The 14,532-nt window shown below is 39.6% G+C and overlaps 1 protein-coding gene across 6 annotated transcripts in view; it reads right to left on the reverse strand.

Moving 5' to 3' along the window:
• Window positions 1-2,809: 2,809 nt before the first annotated feature.
• FRY (FRY microtubule binding protein) overlaps window positions 2,810-14,532 on the reverse strand; it is a 499,640-nt gene continuing 487,917 nt past the window's right edge. For 4 of the 6 annotated variants that reach the window (XM_008273531.5, XM_089304252.1, XM_051831816.3 and 1 more), the window contains 4 exons: window positions 12,739-12,756; window positions 10,316-10,426; window positions 5,159-5,361; window positions 2,810-4,242 (listed from right to left, as the gene is read on the reverse strand). In XM_008273531.5, the coding sequence (XP_008271753.4) occupies window positions 3,984-4,242; window positions 5,159-5,361; window positions 10,316-10,426; window positions 12,739-12,756 (591 nt within the window). In that variant the 3' untranslated portion in view covers window positions 2,810-3,983. The remainder of the gene's footprint in view (window positions 4,243-5,158; window positions 5,362-10,315; window positions 10,427-12,738; window positions 12,757-14,532) is intronic. The other 2 variants (XM_002720581.6, XM_089304251.1) reach the window with 1 other exon arrangement.

The raw sequence follows: 14,532 nt of genomic DNA on the forward strand, positions 1-14,532 counted from the left end.
ACTTGGGCCATCTTCTGCTTTCCCAGGCCATAGCAGAGAGCTGGATTGGAAGTGGAGTAGCCAGAACTAGAACCGGTGCCCATATGGGATGATGGCACTGCAGGCTAACCCACTGCCCTGGCCCCATCTTTTTTTTGGGGGGGGGCGGGGAGGGTTGACTTTTCTAAAACACTATTTGGAGATTTTAATCGTCATCAAGTTATGTGTAAGTTACAAAGCACCTTTCTGGATCATTTTACCATGCCCGTGAATGAGGAATGTATCATGTCCTGGTGATAGCACTGAGACAGAGTGACGTTTCTCTTTTTTTCTGAAGCCTCTGTTGTGTGTCTGTTCTCTCATTTGGTTCCTTTGCTTTTCTGTATCCATGTGGGGAAGGCAGTGAAAATGAATGCTTCAGTAACAGGCACTGCAAAACAGCCAAGGAGATTGGTGGATCTAAAGTTCGTGCTGGGATCTGCTGGGGTGGGGCTGCTTTCCTATACAATTTTCCCATATAGACTCAAGAGTGATGTGAAGAAAGAGAGGAATACTAGAAGCCTTTCATATTACAAGTGTCCTTTTTAAAAATCTTTATTGGGCTAGTGCTGTGGTATAGTGGGCTAAGCATCTGCCTACAGTGCTGGCATCCCATATGGGTGCCAGTTGATATCCTGGCTGCTCCACTTCTTCTTCTTTTTTTTTTTTTTATTTTTGACAGGCAGAGTGGACAGTGAGAGAGACAGAGAGAAAGGTCTTCCTTTGCCATTGGTTCACCCTCCAATGGCCACCGTGGCCGGCATGCTGTGGCCGACGCACTGCGCTGATCCGATGGCAGGAGCCAGGTGCTTCTCTTGGTCTCCCATGTGGGTGCAGGGCCCAAGCACCTGGGCCATCCTCCACTGCACTCCCTGGCCACAGCAGAGAGCTGGACTGGAAGAGGAGCAACCGGGACAGAATCCGGCACCCCGACCGGGACTAGAACCCGGTGTGCCTGTGCTGCAGGTGGAGGATTAGCCTATTGAGCTGTGGCGCCGGCCTGCTCTGCTTCTGATCCAGCTTTCGGAGATGACTTGGGAAAGCATTGGAAGCTGATCCAACTACTTGGGCCTCTGTACCCGCCTTGGAGTCCTGGAAGAAGCTCCTGGCTTCTAGCTTAAGATTGGCTCAGCTCCAACCATTGTGGCCCTTGGGAAGTGAATCAGCAAAAGGAAGACTTTTCTGTTTCTCCCTCTCTATGTAACTCTGCCTCTTAAATAAATTATCTTTTTTTTTAAAAAAAAAGTTTATTATTTGAAAGGCAGAGAGAGGGGCCACACTGTGGCATAGTGGATTAAGCCACAGTTTGCAGCACTGGCATCCCATATGGGTGCCAGTTTGAGTCTCAGCTGCTCCAATTCAATTCAGCTCTCTGCTAATGTGTCTGAGAAAGCAGTGGAGGATGACCCAGTACTCCTGGCTTTGGCCTGATCCAGCCCTGGCCATTGTGGCCATTTGGGGAGTGAACCAGTGGATGGAAGACTTCGCTCTGCCTCTGTCTCTCTCTCTTTGTAACTCTGCTTTTCAAATAAGTAAAAAAAAATTTTTTTTAAAGTAGAGTGAGAAAAGATAGACAGATGGATATCAAGAGATCTATTAACTGATTTACTCTCCAAATGCTGGCAACTGCCAGGGTTGCACCAGGCTGAAGCCAGGAGGAGCTGGGAAATTAGTCTAGGTCTCCCACATGGGTATTAAGGACCCCAGTACTGGAGCCATCACCTACTCCTTCCAGGGTTCACGTTAGTGGAAGCTGGAATAGAAGCAGAGCTGGAATTTGAACCCAGGCGTTCTGAGATGGGATGCAAGTATCCCTAACAGCATCTTAGCCACTGTGCCTAACATCCACTCCACATATCTCCTTTTAAAAATAAAACTAAGGAAAAAGACAAACCCTTCTATTACCTGCCACTACATTTTAATATATCTGATTACAGTGTACCACTGAAACCACCCTCCCTCTTCTTTTTTTAAATACTAAGCTATCACCATGGTTCTTTGCTAGGTAAGAGGGCACAATATAAAAGTTCAGAGTCATGATTGGTTGCTTCATTCTGCTGTGGTTTCCACAAAACTCTTTTGAGAGTTGGGGATAGTGGTTACCCACAGAAACCTAGCTTTGAGGTGTTTTTCAGAGATTGTGATTCAGTTGTCTGCAACATAGTGAAGCATCTTTCTGAAAAGTTGAAAAAAAATCAGAAGGATGTTCACAGCACTCCAGAAAGTTATTAAAATCTATCAGTTGTCTCTATGGCAACATAAATCCCAGATTAGATACTGTACTGCATGATACTCCTGGAAAATTACTAATATTTGATAATTTTATGTTAGTAAAGCAAGAGATATTTGTTAGCCCAAGTAAAACATGAGTAGGAAGACAGTAAAAATTAGGTAATGTATTTGTGGCCCTATTTTTCTAGTGGGGTGGAGAATAGATAGGTGTTAGTAACAGAATTAAAAGTCCTACTTTTACTTGCTCATTATAGAGTCAATGTCAAAATCTTAAGGCTGATAATCTAGTGATAGATTATGAACTATTGGAGCCCTCACTCTTCTGATTTTTCTAATTTGGATGATTACAGAGTGAATTGATTGAAGGTCATGGTTCTTGTTGCCCATGTCCAGAGAGATTAAACTTATTTCAGGCTTCACAGGGCCACATACTGTACAAGTCCAATGGGTACCATTCACAGAATACACATGGAAGTGCCCTTTGGGGTTGCCACTGTGGCAGCCCACATGCAAAAATGTGAATATATGTCAATCAGAAATAAAATCCATGGTCAACATGTATTTTGTCACCTTTTTTTTAGTCTAAAGAAAGTTCTGAACAGAATATCAACCAAGATTACATCACAAAAACTTTAAATGTATTTACAGAGTGAATAAGTTACATAGATAAACTTTGACTATGTTTTGGATGTGTAACAGGTTCACATGCACACATCTAACACTTGACAGCATTAGGTTTAAGGAGAAAACTTAAGAATGGCCCTTTACATAAATTACAAATAAAATATGACATTATTCTTAAGAAACAAAGTGAAAACTTATATTTTATCTTTAGGATTCTAGTCTGGCTATCCAAGTGGATATTAAAATATGCATGCGTGACAGGTGAAAAGACTTAGAAATTATAATTGATTAATTTTCTCTACAAAATGGTAAAGTTAATTAAAATTAACACTCATCCTTCTGTAGTATAAATATGCTCATAAAAGCAACCTTCTAGTAAAAAGCAGCCAAGATCCTTAAAAAGAGTCTTTCTGGATCATTTTTGGTGCAAAGAGATCCAGGGCCTTCAGAAACAGTAGCCTAGCAACATAAGAAAAGGTACTTCATAGCAGCTCCATTTAGATACAGTAATGTATTCAAATAACAGTGTACATTAAATTGTAGTTCATTTACAGTTCCCTTTTCAAATACACAGGCTGTCAGCTTTAGACCATCTTATATGTTTTCAGTGGCCAGCTTCATTCTGCCTGCCCCTTTCTCAGTCCACTAAGAAAAGGAAAAAGAAAAAAGGAAATTAAAAAAAAGAGGAAAGGGAAAAAACAAACACTGTACAAGTTTCAGAATATAAAATTTTTTTAGTGAAGAAAACATTGCACTTTTGCCAATCTAAAATTTTTTCTAGAAAGGAAGGTATTGTTCAGTGTAGTCGGCTTTGGTATGCAATGGAAGTCACTTCTTCAGTAGTGAGTTGTATTTGCTCAGTAAAATAACACATTTGTGCCACACAGCATGATGGATGGAGTCTGTCCCAGGATATTTTATAGTTACTTGGTTCCTGGAGTATTGCTACACGTTGGAAGTTCTGCCATCCTCTTTAGAAAAAGTCCTACAGGTAACAAGAGGGAGAACAGTCTGTCCAAGCCTTGTGAAGACTGAGAAGACACTGAATGACGTCACCCCAGCATGGCAGCACCGCCAGCTTGGAACCCATGGGGGACGGGAGGCTCCTGTCAGAGACTAGTGCCAGAAACGCTGGAGTCTGGAAGAAAAGTAGTGAGGACTCGGTAACTCTGGGCCCTGCGAATCATGTCCCGGATCTCCATGTTCAGTTCCATCAGCTTGGTGCAGATTTCAGTCAGGCTCTGGTTAGACCCCACCAGTGCATAAGTACCCGTTTGTCCTAGAGTTTGGTGACGGAAATAAATATTCAGTAGTGTCTGGACCTCGTCATCAGAACTGCTTCCAAAGATGTCGTTGGGCCACAGACTTCTGCAGTCAAAAAAGAAGAGCATACATTAGAGACACTGTTGGTCACACAACTGGAAGGTTATGAGTCTTCATTAGCATACGTGTATTCAGGTTTTTTTTGAAAAAAATCAAAGCTTTATTTAGATATTATAGAAGTGTTCAAACATTCTCACAGTAAGTTTTAGAATATTGGATATTATTGATTTTGATTAAAAAATCAGAAGTATAAAAATACCAGCAAGGAATCTAATATTTTCAAAACATTAACCTTATTTTCTTATAGCATTCTGGTTCCAGTGAATGTGAAAACAATATAAAAATGTAGGAGGGAACGCTCCAAAAGGATACATTCAAATATTCATTTAAAATTATATAGGGATATGGGAGTCCACACTGTGGTGCAGCAGGTTAAATCCCCAGCGCACAGCACCAGGATCCCATGTGGGTGCTGGTTCAAGTCCTGGCTGCTCCACTTTCAATCCAGCTCCCTGCTGATGCGCCTGGGAAAGCAGCAGAGGATGGCCCAGGTCCTTGGGCCCCTGCACACATGTGGAGAACCTGGAGGAAGTTCCTGCCTCCTGGCTTAGGGTTGGCTCAGCTCTGGCCGTTGTGGCCATTTGGAGGTGAACTAGAGGATGGAAGATATTTCTCTCTCTCTCTCTCTCTCTCTCTTTCAAATAAATAGAGACAATTTATATAGTGATGTACTTTGAAGTGCTTCAACATTTTAGGGATGACAAATGACCAGAACCAACCACAGTATTTTAAACATGAAAATGCTGAATGCCAAGTGTTTTTGGCATGGCAATAGTAAAGACCTGAGAAGAGGAATGTAAAATATATGGACATTCCTTCTCTGGTTAGTCCCCAACCATAGAAAACTCATGATTAGATGTGCATCTCCTGTAACTGTCTCTAAAAGAAACAGTAGAGTGACCTGCATTCCCTGATTTGCCGTAAAGCTTTGCCAAGTTCATTATTCTTCAGGCACTCCAGCATGGACTGGATGGCTGCTTCAGTGGACGTGAAGGTTGGCTCAGACCAGGCTCCCTCTATGTAGAGAGGGTCAGCAGCAATGGCTGCAGTGGCCTCCTTCAGGTTTCTCTTTAGATCACTCAGTTCCCTGGACATGTTCAGCAGCTGTTGAAGAAAAAAATATATTGTTATTACTTTTTATTGTATTTAGACACAGGCTGTATTTTATATCACAAAAGGGAAGAACTTTATTCATAAGGGTCTGGTAAAGCCCAAGGTTAATATCTTGGTAAATTAAAATAGGACAGATGAGACTGTGCTACACGGTATGTTGTATGCATTGAAGAACTTTGTCTTAACAGCTGGGATGCTCTCCTTATATAACATATGAAGTCATCATTTAAATTATTTTCAATTTAAGCAGAAAGGGCATTAATGCAGATATAAAATGCACAGGAGGACAAGCTCAAGAGTTGGGTAGACTTGGGTTCAAATGCCTACTGCAGAACAGTATCTCTTCCACACCATCCTTAGGGGATGTGTCCCAAGATTCTCAGTGAATGCCTGGCAACACAGATGGTAATGTACCCCAAATGATGTTTAATTGATAAATTAGGCACAGTAAGAGATGATCAATAACCTATAATGAAATAGAACAGTTGCAACAATATAATAACGTATCCATAACATATAAATAACCTTATCTCTGGAATTTCCTATTTAATACTGGGCTGTGGTTGACCAGTCACTGAAGCTGGAAAGTAAAACTACAGATAATGGAGGACTATTGTATTCTGGACTGTCATGTGTCTCAGTTTTCTCATTGGTGAGACGGAGATACAACAGCCTTAAAGGGTTAAAGATTAAATAAGTAGTGATTAGTATAATTTGCTAGGTAAATGCACAATAAATGCAATTGTAATTGAACATGGACCCATTCTAATAAATTTCTCTCTGTTCTATAATATGAGAAGATACTGAAGATACAATTTCAAGTAATAGGAGGAAAAATCTTAAAGTAATGTTAGTATTAATGCTACAGGGGTGAAAAACATTTTCCCTCAAAATTACTGGAACCAAATGACCTAGAGTGTTAAAAAGGTAAATCAGAAGAGAGAACCAATGTCACTTCTAAGGACCCACAAATTACACTATGGAAGATCACTATTTTGTTGTTTGATTTAAAGAGCACTACAAATTGATAAGAATGTTTTTTTCTGTTAAATACAGGTGAAAATAACATTCCTTTGGAATGTCCTATATCCAACATTTTCACCTTTCTTCTGCATTCCTAACTTACTCATTGTACACACTATAAAACTGAAGCCCTGAAGATTTTCTTCACTTTAATGCTTGTTAAATACACCTGCCTGCCTCTAGAACTAGGTTTAAATGTACTGAGATAATCTTGAAAATAAGATATTAGAGTTCCTTGTGAATATAATTTTAAGTTTGGGAGTGAATTTTTCCCTAATTATTTTAAACTTCAGTAAGTTTTAAATATGTGTGTGTTTTATATATATGTGTGTATGTGTGTGTATGTGTTTATATATATAAAATAAACAAGATAACACTGATATATTAAGATGGAATTAAGTTTAATTTTTTTTTGAAATCCATGCATATGTTTATGTATATATATATACATTATTTTAAAATATATATATTAGAATTCAAATACTGTATATGTACATTTACACACAGTAAGTACTTAAAACTTACCTAGACTTAATTAAGGAGAACTTAAATTTACTAGATTTAAAATGATTACATACATAATACATAAATACACATATAAACACATGGTACACAACACATAGTTTACTACTCTAAGGTGTGGTTATAGAATTGCCTTGCTATTGTATTGCTCTCTATTTCTTTCACGATGTTCATCAATATTTGTTTTACCTATGTGGTTAAGCTAATGCTGGCTACATTATATAATTATCACACCCCTTTGATAAGTTGGCATTTGTAATTAATCAAATAGTGACCTTGTCTCTTCTAACAATTTTTGACTTGATGCCTATTTATCTGAGTGTAGCTATCCTTGCTCTTTCTTGTTCCTATTTTCATGGATTATCTTCTTCCATCCCTTCATTTTTAAGCCCATGTGTGTTCTGAAAGACAAAGTCAGCATCTGACTGGCAGCATATAGTTGAATTATTTTTTTTAAGAGTTTAACCTATTTACATTCAAGATTACTATTGATAGGTAAGGACTTACTTCTGCCATTTTGTTAACTCTTTCCTTCCTTCTTCTATTCCTCCTCACCATCTCCTCCATCTTCATGTTGCTTTTTCTTTTTTAAAATTTTTTATTTTTTTTAATTTTTATTTAATGAATATAAATTTCCAAAGTACAGCTTATCGATTACAATGACTTCCCCCCCACAATGACTTCCCTTCCACCCGCAACCCTCCCCTTTCCCACTCTCTCTCCCCTTCCATTCATATCAAGATTCATTTTCAATTTTCTATATATACAGAAGATCAGTTTAGTATACATTAAGTAAAGATTTCAACAGTTTGCACCCACATAGAAACACAAAGTGAAATATACTGTTTTGAGTACTCATTATAGCATTAAATCACAATGTATAGCACATTAAGGACAGAGATCCTACATGAGGAGTAAGTGCACAGTGACTCCTGTTGTTGACTTTACAAATTGACACTCCTGTTTATGGCATCAGTAATCTCCCTATGCTCCAGTCATGAGTTTCCAAAGCTATGGAAGCCTTTTGAGTTCACTGACTCTTATCTTGTTTAGACAAGGTCATAGTCAAAGTGGAAGTTCTCTCCTCCCTTCAGAGAAAGGTACCTCCTTCTTTGAAGACCTGTTCTTTCCACTGGGATCTCACTCACAGAGATCTTTCATTTAGGTGTTTGTGTTTTTTTTTTTTTTTTTTTTTTTTTTTTTTTGCCAGAGTGTCTTGGCTTTCCATGCCTGAAATACTCTCATGGGCTTTTTAGCTGGATCCGAATGCCTTTAGGGCCGATTCTGAGGCCAGAGTGCTGTTTAGGACATCCGCCATTCTATGAGTCTGCTGTGTATCCCACTTCCCATGTTGGATCACTCCCCTTTATTTATTCTATCGGTTAGTATTAGCGGACACTAGTCTTGTTTATGTGATCCCTTTGACTCTTAGTCCTTTCATTATGATCAATTGTGAACAGAAATTGATCACTTGGACTAGTGAGATGGCATAGGTACATGCCACCTTGATGGGATTGAATTGGAATCCCCTGGTATGTTTCTAACTCTACCGTTTGGGGCAAGTCAGCTTGAGCATGTCCCGAATTGCACATCTCTTCCCTCTCTTATTCCCACTCTTATATTTAACAGTGATCACTTTTCAGTTAAATTTCAACACTTAAGAATAACTGTATTAATTTCATGCTGCTTTTTCAATTGTAATCAACAATAGCAGTGACTATAGGTGATCAGTGTTCTAGCCTGCCAGAGTTTGTGGCCATGATGATGGGAAGGTAAATTGTTAGGTTGCTCTGTAAAAAGGGCTTTATGGACCCTTCTGCTATCACCTTCCCCACATTAGGGAGATTTAGCTGAGGGGATGCCTCTTGGTGTTGGGTCTGACATGGGCCACAGGCAGCCACAGAGGTTCTGTGTTCCAGGGCACTGTAGCTTGGGGTGGCTGTGGAGCTGATGTCAAAGACTCAGTGCCCTGTTGAACTACCATGGCACTGGTGAAGTGGGTACAATTTCACTCTCAGGTATGAGTAGACAGAGTTCTGCCACAAAGCTGAGGACTGTGACTCTGAGTCACTTCCTAGTGGCTCAGGCCTAGGGGGCAGGAATGTAGCTATGACTCTACTCTGATCCCGGGAGTTAGGGCACAGCACACCATGGCTTTGAGGAGGAAGGGATATTCCCAGAGGCTCTCATGTCCCAGGGAGCAGGGCACAGTTGCAACTTGGGTTCTAGAGCCAAGAGTGCACAGTGGCAACTTCAGCACCAGGAGAAAAGGTATTACATAGTAGACTATGGACTCTGGAGTGTAAGGACATAGTAATGGTCCAGGTTCAATGAGGCCAGGTGCCAAAAAGACCCAGGAATGGTGGGTGACCAAATGGCTTGGGGTCCAGGCAGCAAGCAACTGTGCAATGTTGGCTGTACCTTCCAGGGAGGTGGAGTGCTTCAGCAGCTCATATGCTGGAAGGCTGGTCCACATCCCGAGAGGTGGTGTGCTGTGGCTGTTGGACCCAGAGGGCAGGGAGATATCGATCAGTCAAGGCTACATCTTCAGAGCTGGTTCTGTGGTGCAGCAGGTAAAGCTGCCATCTGTAGTGCCAGCATCCCATATGGGCGCTGGTTCGAGTCTTGGCTGCTGCACTTCTGATCCAGCTCTCTGCTATGGCCTGGGAAAGCAGCAGAGGATGGCCCAAGTCATTGGGCCCCTGCACCTATGTGGGAGACCTGGAAGAAGTCCCTGGCTCCTGGCTTTGGATCAGCATAGCTCTGGCCGTTGGGGCCATCTGGGGAGTGAACCTGCAGATGGAAGACCTCTCATTTTTCCTTTGCCTCTCTGTAACTCTAACTTTCAAATAAATAAATAAATCTTAAAAAAAAAAAGGCTGTATCTTCCTAGGGGCTAGGTGCTGCACTGGCTCAAACATCAGGATTGCAGCTATTCCCAAGTTCAGATTCCCTGGGGTTCAAGTGGCAAGGCTGCTCTGCCAACTTGAGTGCACCTTCTCTGCTGGACCAGGCTACCTGGTCCCTTGAGAAGGCTAAATGTAAAGAAGCAAAACCACAAGGCATTTTAAAAATAAGGATGCCCAGTCCCATTTTCAGGATCAATGTGATTCAAGCGAGTGCCTACAGTGTAACATGTTGGAAGACACAGTCACTCTCAGCTTAAATTTGCAGGCCTCTCCCTTTCTTCACCCTAGCCCAGGCCTTGTTCCAAAAAGTAAAATAAGAAGTAAATATAAGGCATATACTTCAGATTTGTTCTTCAGCAAAGTAATTTTGTGGGAATAAAATCATGTGGAAGCTGTAAATGGTGTGTGGAGTGGAGAAGAGCAACAATACAAACAAAAACCAGTAACAGTTTTAGCAGCATGATGCAGAATCGGGACATACACAGACTCACCTCTGGCATGGAGCTAACTTCATGCACCTGGCCGATGAGCTTACAGTAGGATTGAAAAAGCAACAGCAGCTGGAAGTGTAGCTTATATAATCTCTGGCACAGTTCTAGTTGCTAAAGAAAAAATTTGCATGGGAAGAAACAGTTGTTAAGGATTAGAATCATTGTTGTATCATTAGTAACATCTCAGTAGAGGCAAACACACTTTTCTTAAAATTAAGGAAACCTCACTAGCTATAATCATTCCAAGTAAAAAAAATCCAGTCCACAAATACCAGCAAGAAATTCTGTTTAATATAGAATATTATATTCTAAATAATGGAAAATAACTATTTAGAGAAGCAGCAGCTATAAAAAGACTGAGTGAACCTCTTAATTTCCATTCTGTTTGCCACTTAATTATATACAAATCACAGTGATTGAGTGGTTGTCTTTTTTTAAGAAATTATTTTTAACTAAAAATTAAAAGTATATTAAAGTCAAAACACTCGGCAGTTCTAGGTATTCAGTTTATAAATTCAGTCAATGCTTGGGTAATTACTGTGTTACAGCTCTGGCTGCCATGTAGGGTAAAGACAGTTGTACCTATGTAAACACCATAGGCATATAGTTCTCATTTCTACCATTGAAACCCAGCAGTGCATTAAACATTCATCAAATTAAAGAGAAATAAAAAGGGACCAGATATGGTCAAAAAAGAAATTAAAAAAATGAAATGTATGGAAGAACATTAAAAAATCCTTCAAAATGATCCTTGAGCCAGATATTTTTGCTTTATGGCTTATGTGTATTATAACAAAAAATGATCCTAATACCCAACACCAATGAATACATTACTCTTTGAGCTCTATCCTCTATACTTAGCCCACTTTAATTCCAAGAATGGGTTAGCTCCAAGGCAGCAGATGGGATTCTGTGAGAAGAGCAGGCGGGGCTGGCACTGTGGTGCAGCGGGTTAAAGCCCTGGCCTGCAGCAGTGGTGTCCCATATGAGCACCAGTTGGAGACCCAGTTGCTCTACTTCCAAATCCAGCTCCCTGCTAATGTGCCTGGGAAAGCAGTAGAAGATGGCCCCCCTGCACCCATGTGGGAGACCTGGAAGAAACTCCTGGCTCCTGGCTTTGGATTGGCTCAGCCCTGGCCTTCGCGGCCATTTGGGGAATGAACCAGTGGATAGAAGACTGTTTCTGTCTCTGTCTCTGTCTCTACCTCTCTCTGTAACTCTTTCAAATAAATAAAATAAATCTCAAAACAAACAAACAAAAGACTTCACTAGATTGACTTTCATGGCTCAACAGTCAGCAGTAAAAGTGGGTTACATATGTTGTTTAAACCCTTCACTGTTCTCATGGGGTTAAGTAGGGATAAACAAAGCCCTTTTTTTTTTTTTTTTTTTTTTTTTTCAGGCAGACAGAGAGGGAGAGACAGAAAGGTCTTCCTTTTTCTGTTGGTTCACCCCCCAAATGGCCGCCATGGCCAGCTGGTGCACTGCGGCTGGGAAGCCAGGAGCCAGGTGCTTCCTCCTGGTCTCCCATGTGGGTTCAGGGCCCAGGCACTTGGGCCATCCTCCACTGCCTTCCCGGGCCACAGCAGAGAGCTAGACTGGAAGAGGAGCAACCGGGACAGAATCCGGTGCCCCAACCAGGACTAGAACCTGGAGTGCTGGCGCCGCAGGCGGAGGATTAGCCTAGTGAGCCATGGCGCCGGCCCAACAAGGCCTTTCTTATACTAACAGACTAGAAGGAACTCAGAATTCAGCGCATCCAGGGTGACTTAGATTTTAGGAAGAATATCCTATTGATATTATTAACTGAATTTTGATCCTGATTTTTTAAAGTCACTAAAATTTATTCAAGATTATGCTGAATGAAATTTCTTTCTCCTCCCACCACTTCCTTGTTGCTAGGAGAAAAACATTTCTGCTTGGATTCATTTGATCTCTCAATACTGATAACCAGCTTGAATTTAAAGAATTTGCTACACTCTCTATCCCAATCTGAGTGTTTGGCTGTATTAATGAAACATTTATTTTATTGTTATTTAAACTTCTCTATGGAAAAATCTGGAATAAAAGAACTGTCAGGGACTTGCAAACAAAAATGGAATGTTTAAAAACAATGTTGCCTTCACAATTTAAGGTGAAACCTAGCTATGAAAACTCTGATTTTCCTAAGTGCCAAATAATGGTAGTTAGTACTCAAAATATCCTCTGATAGTATGAGAATTCATAGCAATGTAGGTTTCTACTTTGGGACAAAAACATCCCAGAATGCTACTGAGAAACTGCGATGTCTCAATCTACCAAATAAAATAAAATTAAATGAAAAAGGGGAAACATGCTAAGAGATATAACAGTAACAGTAAAAATAAGGTTTGTTATGGGTCCATGCCTACAAGGACTAAGAGTATGAAAGAAAGTTAACTTACTGCAAGAGATTCCATTTGCTACACAGCAAGCATGGCACAGGAAACAAAGGAAAGGAAAGAAAGTACAGGGTCAGTGTACGCATGCACCAGAAAGCACGGCCCTCCTCCAGTGCAGAACTGGCAGCAGTATTAGTGCTTGACCAGACTTGATCAACGGCTGTGAAATGTTGTGCCCACACATGCACAGCGCTTCTGTTAAAAACAAGCTCTAGTGGGAAACGCATTGTTGAAAAAACATAATTTTTAATCTTTTAGGCTCTCTGATTAGTTCGGATTTTGTCAGTCTTGAAGTCCAGAAGTGAAAAGTTTTATTGATTAAAGATTTTAGTGCAGAGATGTGAACTGTACATGAACATAGTAAAATTGTGAGGAGGATAGCCGGTGATTTAACTATAGCCCCAAATTACACTATTGCTTTACGTTAATGAAGGCAGGGTTTTTAATTTGTCCAGATTCATAACTACCAAATATGACCACCCAATTAACACTGGATATGATTAACAATCTAAGTGGCATTTTATTTAGTTCTATTGCCTTCCACATTGAGAATATTTGAAACAATGCTAGATATTGTAATTTCAAAGACTATATACTGTATACTCTCAAACAAGGTGTGCAATTAGGTCATTTTTTCACACTTAACTTTTATAATAGTTTTTTCCTCCAGTGGATTATTTCTGAAAGTAACCTAGAACTGATGGTTACTATAAAAACATAAATTTGTTACTGGGCCTTGTTCAACTATGAGTACTATGTTTTAAATATCACTGTATTATGACCACAGACTTGGTTTAAGAAAAGTTTGCAAAGATAGGTGAGAACCACAAATGTGATATTTAAACAAAATTGATTTTGTCATTCCTAACTAAGGGTCAGTATAACTGGTTCTGAATTGCCAAAACATTTAAGGACCTATCTAACTCAGTTTTCTAATCTTTGACAATAAAAATCCCTTATTTTAAACACCTTTAAAAAAATCTAAGTTATCATTAGTTTAATGTATTGTACTTTAACATAAGGAACAGTGAATAGAAACAGAACTGTCAATTTATTTATCAGCACTTACAAACATAATTAAAGGATAACCATCAACCCCCACCCATCATCTAAGGGTCTCTTCTTTCCTCACCCTCTTGCAAATATCATGTGGCACTGGCATATTAATGACTATTGTATGGTGTTGACTGAATATCTTTCAAAGCTTTGGAAGATAAATACCTCTAACCTGTGATTAAATTATACAGTCCATGATTTTTGCTATCTTCAAGAAAGCTTTAGAGGTTTCTGTAACCAAATTGTTTGCACTGAAATATGAAGAAAAATGGAATTAAAATTTTATTTTAGTGCAAATTTTTTTTGAAATCTGTATATAGTTTTTGTATAATAGATGTTTTCTGTGAGTGTTTTGAAGATTTTCTGTATGGTATCATATCCAGTGGCCATACAGGACCAGTCTTAAGTCCATATATGCATAAAATCTCCACAGTGAAGATGTTTTATAAAACATCAAGTATGATTGAAATGCTCAGTATGCACTTTAGTGAGTAACTGCTTCTGCCATGGAATTTAGTTTCCAGTAGTATGCAATGAAGCCAATACTGTCTAAGTGACATGGTCTTGTGTAAAGAAAACTGCTTCATCTTTTTACTGTTTTCCCAAACCAAGGCTATGATACAAGGAGGTTATCAAAGTACTTAAAGTAAAATCTTTGGTGTTCAATAAAAGCAATATGAAACTTTTCAATTGCAGATTAGAGCTATGGAATGTCCTTTTCAATGAATTTCTCCCATTTAG

This window comes from Oryctolagus cuniculus, chromosome 9, assembly GCF_051225735.1.
Source record: "Oryctolagus cuniculus isolate XC-2025 breed Fujian yellow rabbit chromosome 9, ASM5122573v1, whole genome shotgun sequence".
NCBI lineage: Eukaryota > Metazoa > Chordata > Mammalia > Lagomorpha > Leporidae > Oryctolagus > Oryctolagus cuniculus.